The 19,522-nt window shown below is 39.3% G+C and overlaps 1 protein-coding gene across 1 annotated transcript in view; it reads left to right on the forward strand.

Moving 5' to 3' along the window:
• Nucleotides 1–19,522, forward strand: part of DNAH11 (dynein axonemal heavy chain 11) — a 358,159-nt gene that overhangs the window by 213,950 nt on the left and 124,687 nt on the right. The window contains exons 55-56 of the mRNA XM_055115753.2: nucleotides 8,011–8,172; nucleotides 16,339–16,572. Of these exons, the coding sequence (XP_054971728.1) occupies nucleotides 8,011–8,172; nucleotides 16,339–16,572 (396 nt within the window). The remainder of the gene's footprint in view (nucleotides 1–8,010; nucleotides 8,173–16,338; nucleotides 16,573–19,522) is intronic.

Below are 19,522 nucleotides of genomic sequence, written 5' to 3' on the forward strand. Positions count from 1 at the left end.
GGTGTTGCAGTTTATCCTATCCGTTTTTATTTAAACCCCCTTCTTTTACCTTCTTTCTTCATCTTGGCCTGTTCTCCGACTATGGATTTCTATTATTTTCTTTCCTTCCAGACTTTTGAGAGTGCTATGCAAGTTTTTATTCCTTTCTTCAGGTTCTTATATTAAATCAACTTCGGAGGAATTATCTGCCTTTCAATCTGCAGGATGCTTTTCTATTTTTCTTGGTTTTGTAAAGTATTTCTTCCTCTGGCTCCACTTAGGTTTCTTTCCTCTTTGCACATAGAGACAGTAATTCACAGCTAAAGTTTGGCGACAGACAAGGTGGGTGATTTCCTCCTGGCTCACACAGCATCATGTGCAGGGACCTGAGAGTCTCAACAAAAAATGTCAAGCACCACTTGTATGCAAGCAACAGATTAACAGACACACACATGACATAAGCCAAAAAACTTAGTGGTAACGCAAGTAATTTTCAGGGTATGTTTCTCATTTTGTGTAAAAGCTCAACTACTCACCTGGCCAGTGGAAAATCAGATATCGCAGAACCTTATCCTTGCAAGATTGTAAAGTCGAGTCTCTTCCAACCTACCTCTGGCTGAGGAGCAGAACGTTTGGCTTCTTTCTCTTATGCAGATAGCCATCTCGACGGCTTCATCCATGAGAGAGGCACTCTTCACCCACCCTGCAGCACATTCTGACACATGCACTAATGAGAAACAAGAAACACTCTAACAACTGGCTTGCCCAGCACTGGTTCCAGAGCTCTGTAAGTCTCTATGCTGCCAACTGTATTTTGCTTTGCAGGAGCACATCTCTCTGGATACAGTGCTCTAGTCTCTGTCCTCCCATTTTCTGTTATTATTTGACATAAGTAGAATGAAAAGAACTTTAGAGAAAGACAAAAGGTGCAACCTTGTACTCTGTATCTGAGGTTCACCCTCTTTGAGATTAGATAAAACAGCAAAACCTCAAAAGAATTAAGATACAAATATCAATGTTTTATTTTACCCAGAAAAGTTTTTTTCAAACTGCTGTATATTTACTCATTCATGTAGCCATTCATCACTCAGCAAATACGTACTGAGTGCCCGTGATGTGCTGAGTCCTTGGAATGTGACAGGGAGCAAAGGCTAACCCAGCCACTGCCCACCTAGAGCCACCTCATTCAATCCAATAATCACACACAAAAAGTAAAATCACAACGATGTACTTGAGAGATAAAGGTTATGTAAGATAACAGAAGACAGGGCAAGAAAGATATCACGAAAAAGTAATGATCAAGAAGAGAATTCCAAAGAGTGAGTAGAAGTCTTTCCATTATTTTATATTGTAAAAGAAAATTTTTACAGCAGAAATCCAGTGCTTAATCCCTTGAGTAAGAACATCACTGTATGTTGAATAGCCTTTGCATTTTGGAAAGCATGTCGTGCTTTTCTCATTTTGCTAGCATTCAGCTGTGGGGTTTGCTGGTAGAGTCTGAGGCCTGTTCTTGCAGTGGTGCATGTGTGTAGAGTTATCCCATTGCGTCAGCAGAAACAGCATCTACTCTAACAGAGCAGCGCTGATCAGAAGCCAGAAACTTGGCATGACACAATTCGAATACAGGCCTATCCAGAAGAAAGAAAAATAGGCATCTGATTTTCTTTAAAAACAAAACAAAACTTATACATTGTTATGGGGCTAGAGACTGGCTTGGAACGCAGTCTGTGACCAGTGCAGGCCCTGGTGACAAGCATGGCAGCTGAGGCGAGGGCTCTGCTTCCTGTCTTTCCCCTCAGGAATAGGTTTGCTCTTTGCTATCTATTGGGATTCCACACACAATTTTCTTCTTGAATAGGAGAGTTTTGTTCAGAAAAAGAAAGAAAAATTAACTAAAACTCCCTGATGTCAAACATTACCTCTAGCAAAAATCTGTAGTGTCCAATATTTACACAAGTCAAAGGTTATGGGAATGAGTTCATTGTGTGCTATCTAAAAGGGAAATAAATAAGAAAATGTATTGAGTGTGCACATGTTGAAGCTATTGGATCTTTTAAAAACGAAATTGAAAGGTAATTAGATGGGGTGGTAATACAGGAAGATATGAGGATGATGATAAAGTGACACCGAAGCAGTCAAACCTGGGAAGGTTTTCGGCACTAAACCTCCATTCCTGCGAGGGTTTCCTCAGGTTTAGACTTGATTATTCTTGAAAAATACTGAGGCTTTTGAGGATAAATGCAAACATAAGTGACGGATGGAAGCTTCTGAAGTAAATATGTAGGAGGGTTACTACCATCTGAGAATAAACTATATCAACTGCAAAAAAAATACAGAGTGACTGTAGCAATTCACATTTTCATTACCAGATGAAATGGACTGAGCCCTGTTAGTAATATACAAATAAATATGTACTTACGATGAGATCTTATCTAAAAGAAACGAAAACATATTACAAAGCACAGGGAAAAGTGGACTCCTGCAAATGAGTCGTAACACCTGTGTGGGCAAAAGAAAAAAAGAATAGAAAATTCTATGGTATGAATTCCAAAAGCAAGTTCCTGACATCCAAATGTGAGAGCTGCAGGAAGTACATAGATGGTGATTTCTGGGTTTGCTTTTTACTTGTGAGAATTTGAGAAAAGAGCACAGCTGCCAGAGGCATTTTTAACTTTATTTTTTCACTGACTTTCTAATCCCACTGTTGGAAACTAACTTAAGCCGATTTGCTCACTTACAATTGTCAAGAACTTTTTGGTGGGGGTGGGAGGAGAAGGGAGGGTGTAGTTCAGTGAATTTAGGTACTTCGAGGTAGATGACATCTGTTGAGTGAGGGAGAGGGCTTTTTCCCCAAATGTCCCAACTCAAGGTATGCTTCCAAGAAAGGATGTCTCAGACTGAAGCCTCCTACAGAGAGTTGATTGGTGATAATAAGGAGACACACACACCAAGCCTTAAAACCTGCTCTATAAATGAGCTTAGTGTAATCCCAGCTCTGTTCTTTTGGGGACCCGACTTGCCCATCCTTGGAAGGTTTCTTTGGGGCACGTGTGGCAATATTTCCATGGAAGGATTCAGCTGACCTCGTAATCACATCAAAAGACTAGACTCTTAATAAGCAGTTTACCACATGACTGGTCAAGTTCCAAAATCCCAAGGGCCACTGCCCAAAATGTAATTACTGAGATACCTTGGTACTTAGATTTTGAAATTTTGTTCATACGTTGGCAGAGCTATGCACACATTTTTGATGGGGGAGGTTTTGCTTCATATATCTTGAACACTACTTATTTCATCAGTGAAAAATCATGTCTACCATCCATGATGCTGCCTAACCAACCATTTATGTTGATGAGAGAAGTAGTTGGCTAAGAGCTTCTGGTAGCTGGATCTGCAGTGTGGGCTTCCATTAGAGTCCATGAAATGCTGGTTAGCCACCTTCCCATCAGTCTGTGTAGCCCTTATTGGTGTATTCCAGATACTAACCAACAGCTCCTAAGGTGTAAAATAAAATGACTATTCACATGCTTATTATACTAGTAATTAAATTATAGACAATATAACACCCTTTTAAAATGATTTATTTTGTTTTTATTTCTTATAAGCCCTTTGCTATGTTAAGCTTTCATTAAATTATGGGAAATATAATGGGAAAATTATTTGGAATGATTTTTCCCTCACAGTAAAGTTCCTTGTGACAAATGGGGTTTACTTCAGGTTATCTATAAAGTTGTGTAACCTGTCTTAGAAAAGAGCAGAATAACCAACGGTTTCCAGACATTAGCATGGGTTTCTGGAAAAATCTCACATGACACCACTAGCAAGGAAAGCTGGATGGCAGGAGAAATTTTATCCTCAATTTTTAGCAAAACTAGAAATTATTGAGCAGTGAATTGGGTCAATAACTGCACTTTCAAGGCTAGTGTGACACTCTCCTTTCCCTTCAAAAGAATTACTAATGAACAAGTATATTTCTATAATTTAATTCCCAGAGTCTAGTTTAGCTGATAGAATTTAGATTACATCTAATTATTTATTTAAAATTCTCTAAAGTTTTCATCTTACTCTGTGTGTAGAGACCTAGATTCTGCGCGTATTTAACAAACTGCAAAAACATTGGAAAAGTCTATGTTTCATTTAAGTATTGCTGTAGACAATTTCAAACTATTAGGCTGTCACTGTGGGTGTCAGAATCACCTTAGAGTGTTTGCTGAAGGCACACATTGCTGAGTCCCATCCCCAGAGTTTCTGATTATTTATGTCTGGAGTTGGTCCAAGGATTTGCATTTCTAACCAGCTCCTAGACAGTTCTCTGACAACAACTGGTCTCCATGCCACCCTCCCAGGCCCACTCACAATATGAAATTTTACATAGTGTTGTGAGGATCCTTATTTAAGCAATAATACATAACATGGGAGAAAATATCTTCAATCATAAAATTGTAGAAAAGAATAATGGTTCTCTAAGTGACCATTCTGTATTATTTTTCAATAAATAATTAGTCCATTCTCACACTGCTATAAAGAAATGCCCGAGACTGGATAATTTATAAAGGAAAGAGGTTTAATTGACTCACAGTTCCATATGGCTGGAGAGGCCTCAGGAAACTTATAATCATGGCAGAAGGGAAAGCAAGTACCTTCTTCAGATGGCCGCATCTGAAGTGCATGCAGGGGAAATGCCAGATGCTTATAAAACCATCATATCTCATGAGAACTCTCTATCATGAGAACAGCATGGGGGAAACCACCCCCATGCTCCAGTCGCCTCCCAGTTGGTCCCTCCCTCGACACATGAGGATTATGGGGATTTCAACTCGAGATGAGATTTGGGTATGGACACAGAGGCAAACCATACCAATAATGAGGCCTTATCACTCAAGTAACTCAGGGAAAGCATTTTTGCCTGAGGTTGAACAACTATGGTTCAGATACAGTATTTTCTAACACATTCCTAAGATTGGATACTATGCCATTACAAGTGTGGAAATAAGTGTAGAAGTGATGGAAATATTTGGGATCTTGTCAAATAAAAGATGCTTTTTTTCCTCTGCCTTTGCTAACATTATGTGTAAATGACATTTCTAAAATTGGCACAAATGACAGATGAGTTGGGTGTGGGAAACCAACTTCTTGGGAAGAAAGGAGAAATATTCAAGTATAGGGGGAAAGCTGATAAGAAACCTAAAAATTGAGATATAAGTAAAAACTATGCATTTTAACTAAGGCTTGTTAAGTTAGCACATGAAATATTACAGCAATTATTTCGTTTGTAACTAGAATTTTACATAATGAGAAAATGATTACTCAGCTTATGCAACATTAAAAAATGTTAAACCACATGCAAAAAAATGAAATTGGACCTTGTCTTACAACCTATGGAAGAATCAACTCGAAATAAATTAAAGACTTAAATATAGGGGAAATCTTCAGAAGATTCATCTTGGCAATGATTTCTTTGACATGACACCAAAAGCCAAGGAAACAAAAGCAAAAACAGACAAGTGTACTACATCAAACTAAAAAGCTTCTATACAGCAAAGGAAATGATCAACAGAATGAAAGACAACCTATGTGAAATGGGAGAAAATATTTGCCAACTGTATATTTGATAAGGAATTAATTAATTAATTCACGTTTTAAAATCTGATTTTAAAATGGGCAAAGGACTTACGCAGACATTTCTGTAAAGAAGACATACAAGGCCAGGTGCGGTGGCTCACGCCTGTAATCCCAGCACTTTGAGATGCTGAGGCAGGTGGATCACGAGGTCAGGAGTTTGAGACCAGCCTGGCCAACATAGTAAAACCCTGTCTCTACTAAAAATACAAAAATTAGCCTGGCATGGTGGCAAGCGCCTGTAGTCCCAGCTACTCAGGAGCCTGAGGCAGGAGAATCACTTGAACCCAGGAGGCAGAGGTTGCAGCGAGCCGAGATTGTGCCACTGCACTCCAGCCCGGGCAACAGAGCAAGACTGTCTCAAAAAAAAAAAAAATAAAAGACGTACAAATGTCCAACAGGTATAGGAAAAGATACACAACATCACTAATCAGGGAAATGCAAATCAAAACCACAATGAAGCATCACCTCACATAGGTTAGGATAGTCATTATTTAAAAAAGCAAAAGCAGAAAATAATTGTTGGTGAAGCTGTGGAGAAATTGGAACCCTTGTACACTATTGGTGGGAATGTAAAATGCTGCAACTACTATGGAAAACAGTATGGTGGTTCCTCAAAAAATTGAAAACAGAATTGCCATAAGATCCAGCAATCCCTCTTCTAGGTATATAGCCAAGGACATTGAAACCAGGATCTTGAAGAGATATCTACACTTTCATGTTCACTGCAGCGTTATTCACGATAGCTGAGATATGCAAGCAACTAAAATGTCCATCAACAGGCAACTAGATAATGTGCTATATATACATATATATATATACACACACAATGGAATATTTTCATCTATAAAACAAAATCCTGTCATATGTCAACATGGATGAACCTTGAGGACATCATGCTAAGTGAAATAAGCCAGTCACAGAAGGACAATTACTATGTGATTCTGCTTATGCGCAGTATTGAGAGTAGTCAAACTCCTAGAAACAGAAAGTAGAATGGTGGTTACCAGGAGCTGGAGGGAGGGGAAATAGAGAGTTTCCATTCAATGGGTGTAGAGTTTCAGTAATGCAAGGTGAAAAAGTTCTAGAGATCTGCTGCACAGCGCTGGACTTACAGTTAACAATCCTGTATCGTACACTTAAAAATGTAAGAGGGTAGATCTCATGTTTTTTGACACAATAAAAGAAAACATTTTGATCTTAATATTTATATAGCTGGAATTGTTGAATACACATGGCACATAAAATAAACAAAACACTTGTTAAATGAGATATGGGTGCACGTATGCTGGAATTTTTTATGACATGGATTTTTTAAATGCTATAGGTAAAAAAATCACATCCTTTGAAAAATGATTTCATCAATTGCCTGATCTCAAAGTGTTAGAGACTTAGAGGCAGCCACAAAGCTTGATATCATCAGGTCTGAGCCATTTCTAGAGAAGAGGAAACCAAGATTCTCCCTCTTAGACCTTACCCTGATTGACAGTTCTCTTCCCAGTGTCCTCACGTACACAGGGACTTGAGAATAAAAGCAGAGAAGGAAAGGATGCTCACTGAACACCTCCTTTGTTTTAGCACTTTATACAGGGTGTCTCTGATGAACCCTCTGAAGCACACAGGAGCTGACCAGGTGCTCCTCTCACTGAGTTTCTGTGACCCACTGTCATAGCCAGGTGTCACAGCCACCCTCAGGACTCCGACAGAATCCCTTGTGTCCCTAAAAAAAGTACGGAAGTATATTTAGATTTAAAGTAACTTTTAAATCATTACATAGCTACACAAAACTTTAGATTTACAGCAGAAACTTAAAAAATTCTCAGCAGGAGAATGTTTAAACTGATTTTTTTTCTTAAAGACCAGTGTGATAGTATAAACAGGATTTTTAATTCCTTTAAAAATCTGAAGTGGAAGCTCAAGTAGATGTATTTCATTTTAAATGGAAACACAAACATTAAAGATGATAAGACATTGTTTGTTTTTAAAGTGTATTATGCAGCTTTATGGAACCTGATGAATTACAAAATGGAAGAAACAGAAGATGAAAACATTGGTATTATTGTATCATGGTGATTTCTTCTTAATTTTTATTTTTATTATAATGTTACTTGTGCAATATAAATGAATAAAATTTTCCCCTATTAATGATAACCAAAAATGTTTAAGCAAAGAGAGACAAGTTTTAAGGAAAGTACACAGCAGTGTTCCTGTGTGTCCATTGGAGCAGCCTCTTTGGACAGGTTTCTACTTTGATTAGTAAGGAGGTTAATGTTGCTGTCCACTCTCTAGGGCTTTAGGGTAGTTTAATGTCACAGTTGGCTGCATTCCTTTCTCTCATTGTCTAAGATTGCAATGTAATTCTCTGCTCATTCATCACCCGCCTGTTTCTGCCTTGCCCCCATGTCTCCACAGATCATTTTGTGTTTCTCTCCAGTTGGTCACACGCTGAGAGTTAGAGCTCGGAAGTTCCCAGCCATAGTTAACTGCACGGCTATTGATTGGTTTCATGCGTGGCCGCAGGAGGCTCTGGTCTCCGTCAGCAGGAGGTTCATTGAGGAAACCAAGGGAATTGAGGTATGCCGTGTCAGCCTGTGTCACACACACACACACACACACACACACACACACTGAAAATCCGCAGTAGATAAGTGCTTTCCACAGTACATCTCCTATCAGAAAGCTATCCTGATTTGTTTAGGATGATAAACTTATCTGTTAGTTTACATTCTAAGGAATATGATGGCTGACCTTTTTTCCGCCATACGTACTGAAGAGGATGTGCACACGTGTGTGAACACGGGCACGCACACAGCACTTGAGTATGTTCTCACTCATGCACTGACTCACTGGAAGCCCGGGATCATTACTTCCTTGAATCATAATGGGGCTTACTGATTATAAATCCTTTAAGTCCAAACTGAAAGCCCAAACAGAAATGTAGTCACCGTAGCCACGCACTGCTTGCTTCTTAACCAAGTAAGGCAATGAATTGTGGTTATTCTCATAGTAGCAATAGTTGAAAAATCAGCCCCTGTATCCCATAACCACTAAGTCAAATAATATATCTACTTACTGTTTTACAGATTTATGTTTTATGGGTTATATTTGTCATTTCTTCATGATGACAAATTTAAAATTTAAAATCAAATTTAAAATTCCATGGCATTTTAAAATGGTTGTACAAAACAAAACAACAAAAGCTTCAAGCATTCAGATTCAGAGGGAAAAAGGATGTAGATATGAGGTTATGATTTAGATTTCCTGGAGATGAAGTTTTATTCGTGTCTAGTGCCTTTCTGGTTACATAGCTTGGAAAAGTGATTGTGGACATTTCCCAGGGAGCTTTGTCTTCTCATTCCATTGAGTGATAAGGTGAAGGGTTCCTAGAATAGGTCAGACACTGAAAGTGACTCTCAGAGGCAAACACAGAACTGGAGATATGTGAGGAATGATGTCTGTTTCTAGTTGAAAGATTATCATGAACAGGTACAACCCATTGTAGCCCCACCCTTACTCCAAAAGGCATAACTGCCACCTTTCCAAAGCAATCCTTTTACATTTTGTTGTATATTGTATCGTTCAGCGGCCATATGGTTAAAAATCTGGTCATATTTACATATTTAATTGTTTGTATGCGGCTAGCTTTATTGTTCATAATATGATTTTCCTTTGCTTCTACAAAAAAAAAAAAAGCAGCTATAGAGGTAAGTACACATGCAAGTATTCACCAACACCTACAGAATTTTGTGGAGGGAGACCTGTTCTCCTTTAGTCTTTTCCTGAAATGTTTATTAATCTAATTATTTGGTGCTGGATTGCTAGGGAAGAGCTGTCAAGCAACGTCTAACTTGGAAGATATATATATGGTAGAGGCCTCAGGATATTCAACTACCTCCCCTCTCCTTCTCTCCTCTACACTTGCACTTAAAACATTTCCACAAATAAATGAAAATAAGAAATGATCTCTTCTAAAGTCTGCCAGAAACATTCTGTACTCTAACATCTGGAAAATCATTCAATGTGACAAATAATTGTCATAAATATTAACACAAATTTCGTATGCGATTGCCAGGTCTGCTGCATTTCTGGAATTTTCTAGGGCATCATTTTATCTTGTGATAGTTACAAGAAGGGTTCAAAATGCTGCTTTATTAAAGGGAGAGAGTCAGTATGTATCTTCTGATAGCAAAGTTGTGTTTCATCAGGCTGGTTTGGTAAGGAAGAGAAAGGGGCCAGAGCACTTTGTTTCTGCTTGTTACTTTGTCAAATGGTAGGAAATTAGAGCTAGTAGCATGGTTTAAGTTGGCATTTGGCACAGTGCTTTTTCAGTTTCTTCCCTTTGCTGCTCTGTGCAGGCTTTTTCCTGTCCAGGTGGGTGCCACTTTGAAAACAGCTAAAGGAGTTTGATATGCCAGTGACCGTTGACATCTGCTGGATGAGGCAGGACTTGCATCGTGTTAAGTCCAGAGGGCTCCTGTCAGGTGCTAAGCTGGATCTGATGGTGTCATAACGCCTCCTATAGGATGCTGAGCGCCAAATAGGAATTTTAAAAACACTTTACCATTTCTGTTGAACTGAATTGTGCCTCAAAACAAATGAGTCAGATGATTTCATTTCAGTGCAAGCTGCTTATTTAACTTTCCCACCTTCCTAATTTGTTGCGCAGGAGCAATAATTATAATTCAGAGTACAAGGTGTCCATGGTCATCTAAAAACGTGTGGTGTCTTTTCTGTAGAGGTCAAAAACAGCTTTTAAGTTTTTTGAATGAGCACTAATTTGATCACTTTCTTAGTTTTAATTTCCTTTTTTAAGACTGAAAGTTATCGGCATAATTTAGGCACTTCTTAATTATTGACCTCATTTGCTGAGTGTAAGGTACTTACACAAGGTGACCCCCTTTGGCCACAGAGAAAGGAGTCGTTAAAGGCAAGCAGTTTTGTGTGTGTTGACGTGTAATTTTCCATCAGTACACACTCAGCACCCAGGGGTACGGGTTGACTGCATCTAAATTAATGTGTGTGCTATTTTTCTGTTACCTAATATTGAACTAAATGACAGCTGACAAATAATGACCAAAACAGTTTGACGCTTAAGTATTTATCTGAAGACTTTGTGTCAACACACACTACCTCTCCAAGGAGATTTTGAAATGGAGACGGGAGGAGGTGTGTAAGGAGGGAGAGAAGGAAAAACCACCTGGGTAAACCTGGGAACAGTGTTGGAAAGGCTGTGAGAAGCTCGTTGGAGAGAGAACTGGGTGAAGACCTTAGTGATTAGTACATGGTTTCTACAACGAAAAATCAAGAGAAGCTGCGGTGTTGAAAAACAAGTGATGTTTTTGCTTTTCAAGGTAAAATGAATCATAGACATCTTTGAAAGCAGAGCCAGATGAAAGGAGAAGTTACTGAATGGAAATGAAACAGTGAGCTGTCTGGTGAAGGAGTGAGATGTTTGTTGGATGGTGTAGAGTAGATCTGAGCAAGGTGAAAGAGGTCATCTTTGGGGGCATGTTGACCAACCGATGAGTTAAAATCCTCTGTCTTTATGTGGTGCCACTTAAAAGTAATGACACAAACTCCGTATCATCAGCTTTTTCAGGGAAAAGCAGTTATTCCCCCATGCAGCCACCTCTTCAATTGTTGCAGTTTGGTAGCTTGTGAAGGACATATTTTACTACTGTTTTCCACAACTGATGGTGAGAAAGTCCACTGTAAGAGGAAAGTTATTTTACTGCTATATTTAAAGACTTGTTTCCCCAATGGTCTGTAAATTCATTTTTAAAATGGTATGCCAAACACAAAGGGTATAAGACAACATTTTGTCAGTGATAGCTATCTTAGCAGAGTTTCTATCATATTAATGACTTTAAGCACAGTACTTTATTTGAAATATAAATTAGGGTATACATATGTAACTAACCTGCACATTGTGCACATGTAGCCTAAAACTTAAAGTATAATAATTTAAAAAAAGAAATATAAATTAGGATTATTCAATATGAATAAAAAGTAGAAAGATAACCTTATGCAGTAGAAATCGTGTGAATTTGAGGAAAATAATCCTCTTTCTAAGGAATATTGAAGCCATTTAAAAATATTAAGACAAATATAAATGCAACCAAATTTATCTTGATTCTGCTTAAGTCTTATACTGGCTTAAGCATATCTTCAGATGGCTGACGAAAGACACAAGTAGTTGTAAACATCCTTCCCCATTCTTCAAGCCTCGACCTCATAAATAGGGTCCAGACTTTGTAGCTGCCTAGGAATCTGGACATGAATATTCAGCTGAAGGTGTAATTGACTTAAATGGAGCTGTCCCTATAAGTTTGTAGTTTTGTGGCTTTTCTCTAGGTGCTGACCTTACCAGAAGCAGCCACACCATTCACACCATCTCCTGTTCTGTCTTCTTGCTATAAAAGAGGTAGCTGGATTTCTTTTTTATTCTTTGTTTTTTTTTTTTTTTTTCTTTTTTTGAGAGGGAGTCTCACTCTGTCACCCAGGCTGGAGTGCAGTGGCATGATCTCGGCTCACTGCAACTTCCGCCTCTCGGGTTCAAGTGATTCTCCTGCCTCAGCCTCCTGAGTAGCTGGGACCACAGGTGCACACCACCACGCCCTGCTAATTTTTGTATTTTTAGTAGAGACAGGGTTTCACCATGTTGCCCAGGCTGGTCTCAAACTCTTGACCTCAGGTGATCTGCCTGCCTCTGCCTCCCAAAGTGCTAGATTACAGGCATGAGCCACTGCATCCGGCCTGGATTTCATTTTTCCTCCACTCCTCCTGAGTCTTCAATTGCTTCTTTGTTTCAACTTTCTGGCAGAGACCATTGAAGGTACCTTTTTCAATGACTGCAAACTCATCTAGGAAATTGTTGGCTTCTGCTGGACTTTGTCTTGCCTCTGACTAGTAGTTGAGCTCCAGAATTAAAGGCAAGATACAAAAAGCATAAGCAAATAACAAAATAATGCACTTACCAGACAACTCAAAACAAAAAAACAGCATACGATTTAGAAAACTGTGCTTGGTGCTACACTTAACACTTGTTGCTGCCCTGTGTAATGGTAGCAATCTTACTGCAACTGCTGTTGGTGCTACTGCTACCATAGTAGCAGAACTGATACAGGTTGAGTATCCCTTACCCAAAATACTTGATACCAGAAATATTTTGGGTTTCAGATTCTTTTTTGATTTTGGAATATTTGCATTTACATAATGAGATATCATGGGGATGGGACCCAAATCTAAACACAAAATTCATTTTTGTTTTATATACTCCTTATGCACATAGTGCAAAGGTAATTTTATATAAGATTTTGAAGAATTTTGTGCGTGAAACGAAGTTTTGACTGTGACCCATTACATGAGGTCATATGTGGAATTTTCCACCTGTGGTGTTAAATTCACACTCAAAGAGTTTTGGCTTTTGGAGCATTTCAGATTTTCAATTTTCAGATTAGGGATGCTCAACCAGTTCCTGCTGTGAATTTGCATTGCCTACCACCTCTCATCACCAGCCTCATGAGGAGGGACCAGTAGTTTCCCCTGGGATGGAGGCCCAAGAGTAAATAATGCCACTGGTAAGGGGTACATCTGCAGTTTGACACCAGAGCCCATAGTCTTAAATCCTTCTTTTGACTATTGCATGAATGTTTGACTATTGGGAAAGAAGTAAAAGAAGAAAGGAAACAGAATTTTTAAAGGAGCAATTTTGTGGGCAGGAAGAAGTACAGGAGGGTATGCAGTATCTTACCAGATTTTTCAGAACTGGAAGTCTAGCCCAGGTCCTAGGATTCAAACCCTTTGTCCCTGGCTCCCTCCGGAATCTTCTTCTCAGAGCAAAACAGCACTGTGAAGAGCTTAGGACAAGTGTTAAAATGCAACACTGCCCATTTTATGCATTGTAAGTTTTCTTTCTTTAATAAGCCACCATGCAACCACAAATATCTTATTAATATATTCTTCTACCAGCCCTAAAAGGAGCAAAAAGATCAAATAGATTGTGTAGCACATCAGTTTGACATATTTAAAATTTAACACAGAAATAATTTCTGAGAAAAATGTTCAAGACTTACTGTAGGTATATGGCATTTAATGTGACAAAATTGTCCTAAGTTACACTTCAAAAAGAGAGAAAATAGATTCTTTCACCTGCCCCTTTCTGTTTTGCCCTTCCTCCCTCCCCCCCTTGAATACAGTGCTCTTGAAAGCCCAAATTTAGTATTACAGACCAATGTAGTCATCTTTGCTTGTCTTGGGAAGGTATAAAATCCTAAATTGATTTAGTGCTGACCTCTGGGTATTGGTTTATATTCAACTCTGCTGTTTGTCATTTTCAAGAGGAATATACTGGGCACTTGCTTGAAGTGCCAGGTGGCTGGAGTACTTGGTGTGGCAGAGACTACTCCTTCCCGAGAACTGTCACACCAAATAGCAGAGATCTGTTTATGTTTTTGTGTTTACAGTGAGCCAACTGAGAGAGTAGAAATTAAACACGTTTTCTTAATGTGAGGGAAAGCAGTTTCATCTTTGCATTTGATTATGCGTTGGAGACAGCATCGTTTTCCAGAGCATCTTAGTGGGGAAACCTTGAGTTTATAACCATTCGATACTGGCACTCTGCTTATTTTTATTTTTGCCATCATCATGATTAGCTGCTAAATGACTATAAATGGTTTTCAACTGGTTTTTATTAAGAGGCCAAATCTAGCAGGAATGATATTCTCCCCTCACGTCTCTCAAAGTGAAAAATACAGCATTGCGTAGCCCTCGCTGCGGCAGCACCAGCAGCAACTCCTCTCAATTCTCCCCCAACGCCCCCCACACAAAAAAAATAAAATAAAATAACTGGAGATAAATGAATGGCAGAATAAATAATTTATGCTAATGAAATTACTGCAATTAGTAGTTCTACAATGACCCTTTTAAAAGCCACAGCTGTTAATGTCAGGAAGTGCTGTCACTACTGACCTTATCATAAGAGAAAGTGACAAATTGAGAATGCAGGGAAGACCAGTCATCAAAGAGGTCTGTTCTGGAACGATTAGAGTTTTCTGAAAAACAGTGTGAATTACAACCAGCTGCTCCCTGGCTCAGCGAGTCTCCCATGCTGTGCCATTTTGTTAAGCCTGATAACAATAGTTATTTTGCCCCATTGAGACAAGTTGTCTCGGGCCACTTTCAGCTCTACCGGAAACCACTTCTTCCATCCCCGATTTACAAATGAAACTGTTGTTAAAGAGAGCTTTCAGCGCCTCCAAGGAGCCTCCTCATAAGGATCATGGTTGGGCAGAGGCCAGAGTGTTTTTTTTTTTTTCCTTCTTTCTTTTCTTTTTTTTTTTTTCCTTCCTGTAAGGAGGTTACACTTGGCTGAGGAATTATTTATCTATATTGTAGAAAGGTATGTGTGTACCTTTAGTTCCCATTAAAACAAGACAGGACAGGAGTAAATTCCTGCACGTGTCTGTATTGAAGTCAAGCTCTTGTAAAAATCAAGTCTCCAAAGGATTATGATTTATATGAAGTTTATATAAACTTCTTCATAAATTTTATTTTTCTGAGTCCACTGTTTGGAAATATATTTGTATCTGGGGTCCACTAGAAACCAAGAATATTTGGAATTTATATCACGTTATTTTTAACTTTTGTTTTAGTAATACATTATTTCAGTTACTAGTGAGATGGATTTTTAATACGCAGCACAATGCAATATGTAGGTATTCTAAACCCACTCGGGAATTTGTCGTGATGTTGGAAAGTTGATTGTTTAAAGACATTGTTCAGGAGCAGTTGTTTTTCACCAACAAGAATTGGCCGGTCTCTCTTCACACCTCTGCTTGTAATATTAATGGTGCAGGTTTGAAACGTTTGACTGCATCACCAGCCACTTGTGTGCAATTTTCCCAAAGATGTCTGAGCATTATTGACAACCCTTTGGTAAATTATGTGTGACTTTCCTAAGAGTTGGTGTAGCTCATTTAATTCATATTAATTGATTTTTAGGCTTCTCTTGATTAATTGAACCTGGTTCATCTTGTACAGAATGCAATAAATAATCATTAAAATGAGGGAGATGTGACTCTGCAAATTAAAAAGTTAACTACTTCAGAAGTCATAGAGGACAAAATGGAAAGAATGTATAGTGGGGGGTCTTCCAGTAACTCATGGAAGGAGAGTTGCTCTTTTTGTGGGTTTTCTTTCCCAAATATGAATAGAAATGATCATGTTATTTTTCTCCCAGAAGCAGTGACATTTATACCCTACTATCCAGTTTGTTTTTGCATGAGTTCTCATAAAACTGAGTTTCTAAGTTTTGGCTTTTTTTTTTTTTTCAGTGACTTTGCAGGGTTATTGCTTCTCTTTGTCTAAAGCTTAGTTTGAAAGCAATGGCAGAAATATTTCTCAGGATATTGTGTCTGTTTCTCCACCTTCTCTTTCACACACTCGGTAGATAAAAATCAAGTTGTGAAGATCTGTATATGCTGGCTTTTGTATTTGGTATGTGGAGCACATAAAAACCCTTTGTCCTACTTGGCAAGAAGAAGGTTACTCAAGCTGAATGCTTTATTGTAATCTCCCAAATCCTGTGGATAGCGCTTAAAGATTAAATAAGTTTTCGTAGGTTATACTATCATTTTTTTCTGACTTTTAGAAAAAAAATGATCATTTACTTGATTTTTTTTTAAGTTGTATTTTTAACTTGAGAGGATTTCACATGAACTGTAATGTTTGTGTTTTCAGCCAGTGCACAAAGACTCTATTAGCCTTTTCATGGCACACGTTCACACCACTGTAAATGAAATGAGTACCAGATATTACCAGAATGAGAGAAGACACAACTATACCACCCCAAAGAGTTTTCTAGAACAAATATCACTGTTTAAGAACCTGTTGAAGAAGAAGCAAAATGAGGTATCCGAGAAAAAAGAACACCTGGTGAACGGCATCCAAAAGCTAAAAACCACAGCCTCTCAGGTATGACCAGGATGTGTTATTACTGAGTAACATTTATGCTGTTTAACAGAAAAATATATTTCCTTTTGAAGCACTACTAAATCCATTTCTGTAAGATGCCAGCTGGTGAAATTTACAGTTTCAGGACACCAAGAATACACTGCTACTGCTTTCGAAAGCCTACAATGGGATTGGCCAACTCACAGCTGGATTAGGGTGAAACGTTCTCTTCCTGGCCTGACTCAGTGCAAGGTAGTGTGGGATATTGAAGGGAGCAGACACAGCGGATTGCCTCTCTTGTCTCTGACTTCTTCAGTGCACGGTACTTGTCGTCAAGGTTCTTATCATCCTAAAATGGACCAGTATCTTTTTTGGTCTCAGATTCTCAACCTCCAGTGAGGGCATCATTTTCTGGCTAATGACTGTGGCGAGATCCCAAGGTAGAGCTGTTCCTCCCTTAGTGACTGGTCTGCTCCTCTTAGCCACCAGCTCTCTTAGATAAAAGTGTCCAGTGTCATCTGTGTCCTCAGTCCTAAGGCCCCTGCTCCCTCAAAGGGCGATGCCTCTAACTTGCAGGAGTAAATCAGGAGAGAATCATCACAGGATGTTAATCATGTGTGGGTCTGTACACATATTATCATTGTTTCGTTGTTAAAAAACAAAGGATTTCATGAAGTAGTTGTTACTACTATAGTTTTATATATGAGGCGTAAAGAGTTTAAGGCCAGAGAGCCAGTGAGGTTGGGTTTTAGACCCAGGTCTGTGTTGCTCTGATGCCCATGAGTTGTCCATGGCACTGTGCTGCCTCTCTGTGGCTGGAAAGAAGAGATTGGAATGAGAGACTCTGAAGACTTTGAAGAGTAGCCCAGCCTTATTCTGAGCCAGTCAGGACTTAGAGCTGGAGTGAGAAGAATTCTCACTAGTGATCACCTCAAGACTAGAAATACTGGTGGCCTTCTCAGAGTCATGTCATCAGGTCAGACTCTCATATGCTTTACAAGGATTGGGGCAGTGGTTTCCCCGAGTGGCCTGGGTAACCCACCTGTGGCTAGGCTAGAAATAAACTGAGACCTGAAGGAGGGAGCACCTTTTCAAATGGGCACCTTTTCACTCTGAAGGGCTCTCTGGCCATGTCCTTCAGTCACTCTGGGCCAAAGCACCACTTGCCTCTTTTTCTCTTAGTTTTCTATACCAAGAATCACTCTGTGGCAAAACACTGTGATCTGTACTAATAGTGAGTAGATGGACCACAATTAGGAAAGAGAAAGCAGGGTGAGTAGGTTTCCAGGACGGTTGGGATCAAGCGATATTAAGAATAGTTTCTAGGAAACCCACAAATAGCATATCCATATTTGTGCACCTTCTCCTTTCCTCTCTAAGAACGTCTGTCTAGGCCAGGCACAGTGGCTCACACCTTTAATCCCAGCACTTTGGGAGGCTGAAGGGGGAGGATTGCTTGAGTCCAGGAGTTTGAGACCAGCCTGGACAACAAAATGAGACCCAGTCTCTACAAAAGAATTTTTTAATGAGCCGAGCATGGTGGCGCACACCTGTAGACCCAGCCACTTGAAAGGCTGAGGCAGGAGGATCCCTTGAGCCCAAGAGTTTGAGGTTACAGTGTGTTGAGTGGGTCACTGAACTCCAACCTCAGCAACAGAGTGAGACCCTGCCTCAAAAAAAGAAAGAAGTCTGTCTTTCCTGTCTCTTTTTATTCACACCTTATTTTACTTTCTTAACTTTTGCCCCTCTCCATGTCAGTTTTCTTCTATCTGTCTATCCTCTTCTGTCTCATTTAAATCAAGACCCCTTTCCATAAGAAAGATTTTCCCTGGAGTCCTGTTGGGCTAGATAAGACGAGGAAGGAGCTCTGTTTCACAAAACATTTATATCCCTTTGAATGCCATCCCAAACTGAACCTGTTGACTTTGCCCACTATCAGGAAATGATAGTGTTGTCACCCAAACTGAGCTTTCAATACTGTGGGGGCATCCTTAGCAAAGAGATAAGTGCTTCTGCCATACTTAAAGGTTGTGAGCTAAAAGCAAGTGGGGTACCATCCTGGACGATTCCAGTGGTGGCAGCATCTCAGCCACAGGAAAAAAGAAGAGGAGAGAGACTGTGATTTCTTAATAGTCACCTTAGTTGCACATTGATGAGTCAGGGGGATGGGCAAGGAGAGAGACGGGAGGGCCAATTCACTATGTCTGCCAAATCCAGGGCTGCTTGGGTCTCTTTACTCCCCCTTAGTTAAGAACCACAGGCAGAAAGTCTGTAAAGACACAAGACATCTTGATTGACACATGAAGTCTGATGGAAAGACTGACGGTGATTTCTTTTCATTAGGTATTTGTGCATGGAATGCTCTTACTATCAAAAAAGTGGTTGGAATATTCAATAGCTACATGGCAGTTTTAGAAATAAGTGGGTTATAAAAAGGGGATGGTTTCCTATGTGAAGAGTTGGAGAGCCATATTGCGTAAGATCAGGTTGTATGGAGAGCGTAATGCCTGTATATTGGGGCATGTATCCTCTAAGGGTCTGCCTTAAGGAATGCCGTGTCATTTGAAAACATTAGCAATGTTCATTCTTTACAGTCAAGCTGTAAGCCCCTTTTATAGCCAAATAACCTCTCTCTAGATGTCAGCTTAGGTCATCACAGATAGTCCTAGTGACCTTTCTTCATAGAGAAAGCCTTGCTTCCACGGCTTCAGTCACTTTGAATATTTCAGAGCTAACAGCTTCCTTAGAAACTGAAATTAGGGCTTGAAATAACATAATTTTGTCCTAGTCTCTTGGGTGATTCTTTTTGCTTTATTTCTATTTTGAGATGATAATAGATTCAGAAGAAATTACAAAGCATAGTACAGACAGGTCCCTGTCACATCTTATAGGTTCAATGGTAGCATCCTGCATAACTAGTACAATGCCAAAACCAGGAAAGTGGCATTGGTACAATCCACAGACCTTATTC

The sequence above is a fragment of the Pan paniscus genome, chromosome 6 (genome assembly GCF_029289425.2).
Source record: "Pan paniscus chromosome 6, NHGRI_mPanPan1-v2.0_pri, whole genome shotgun sequence".
Taxonomy (NCBI): Eukaryota; Metazoa; Chordata; class Mammalia; order Primates; family Hominidae; genus Pan; species Pan paniscus.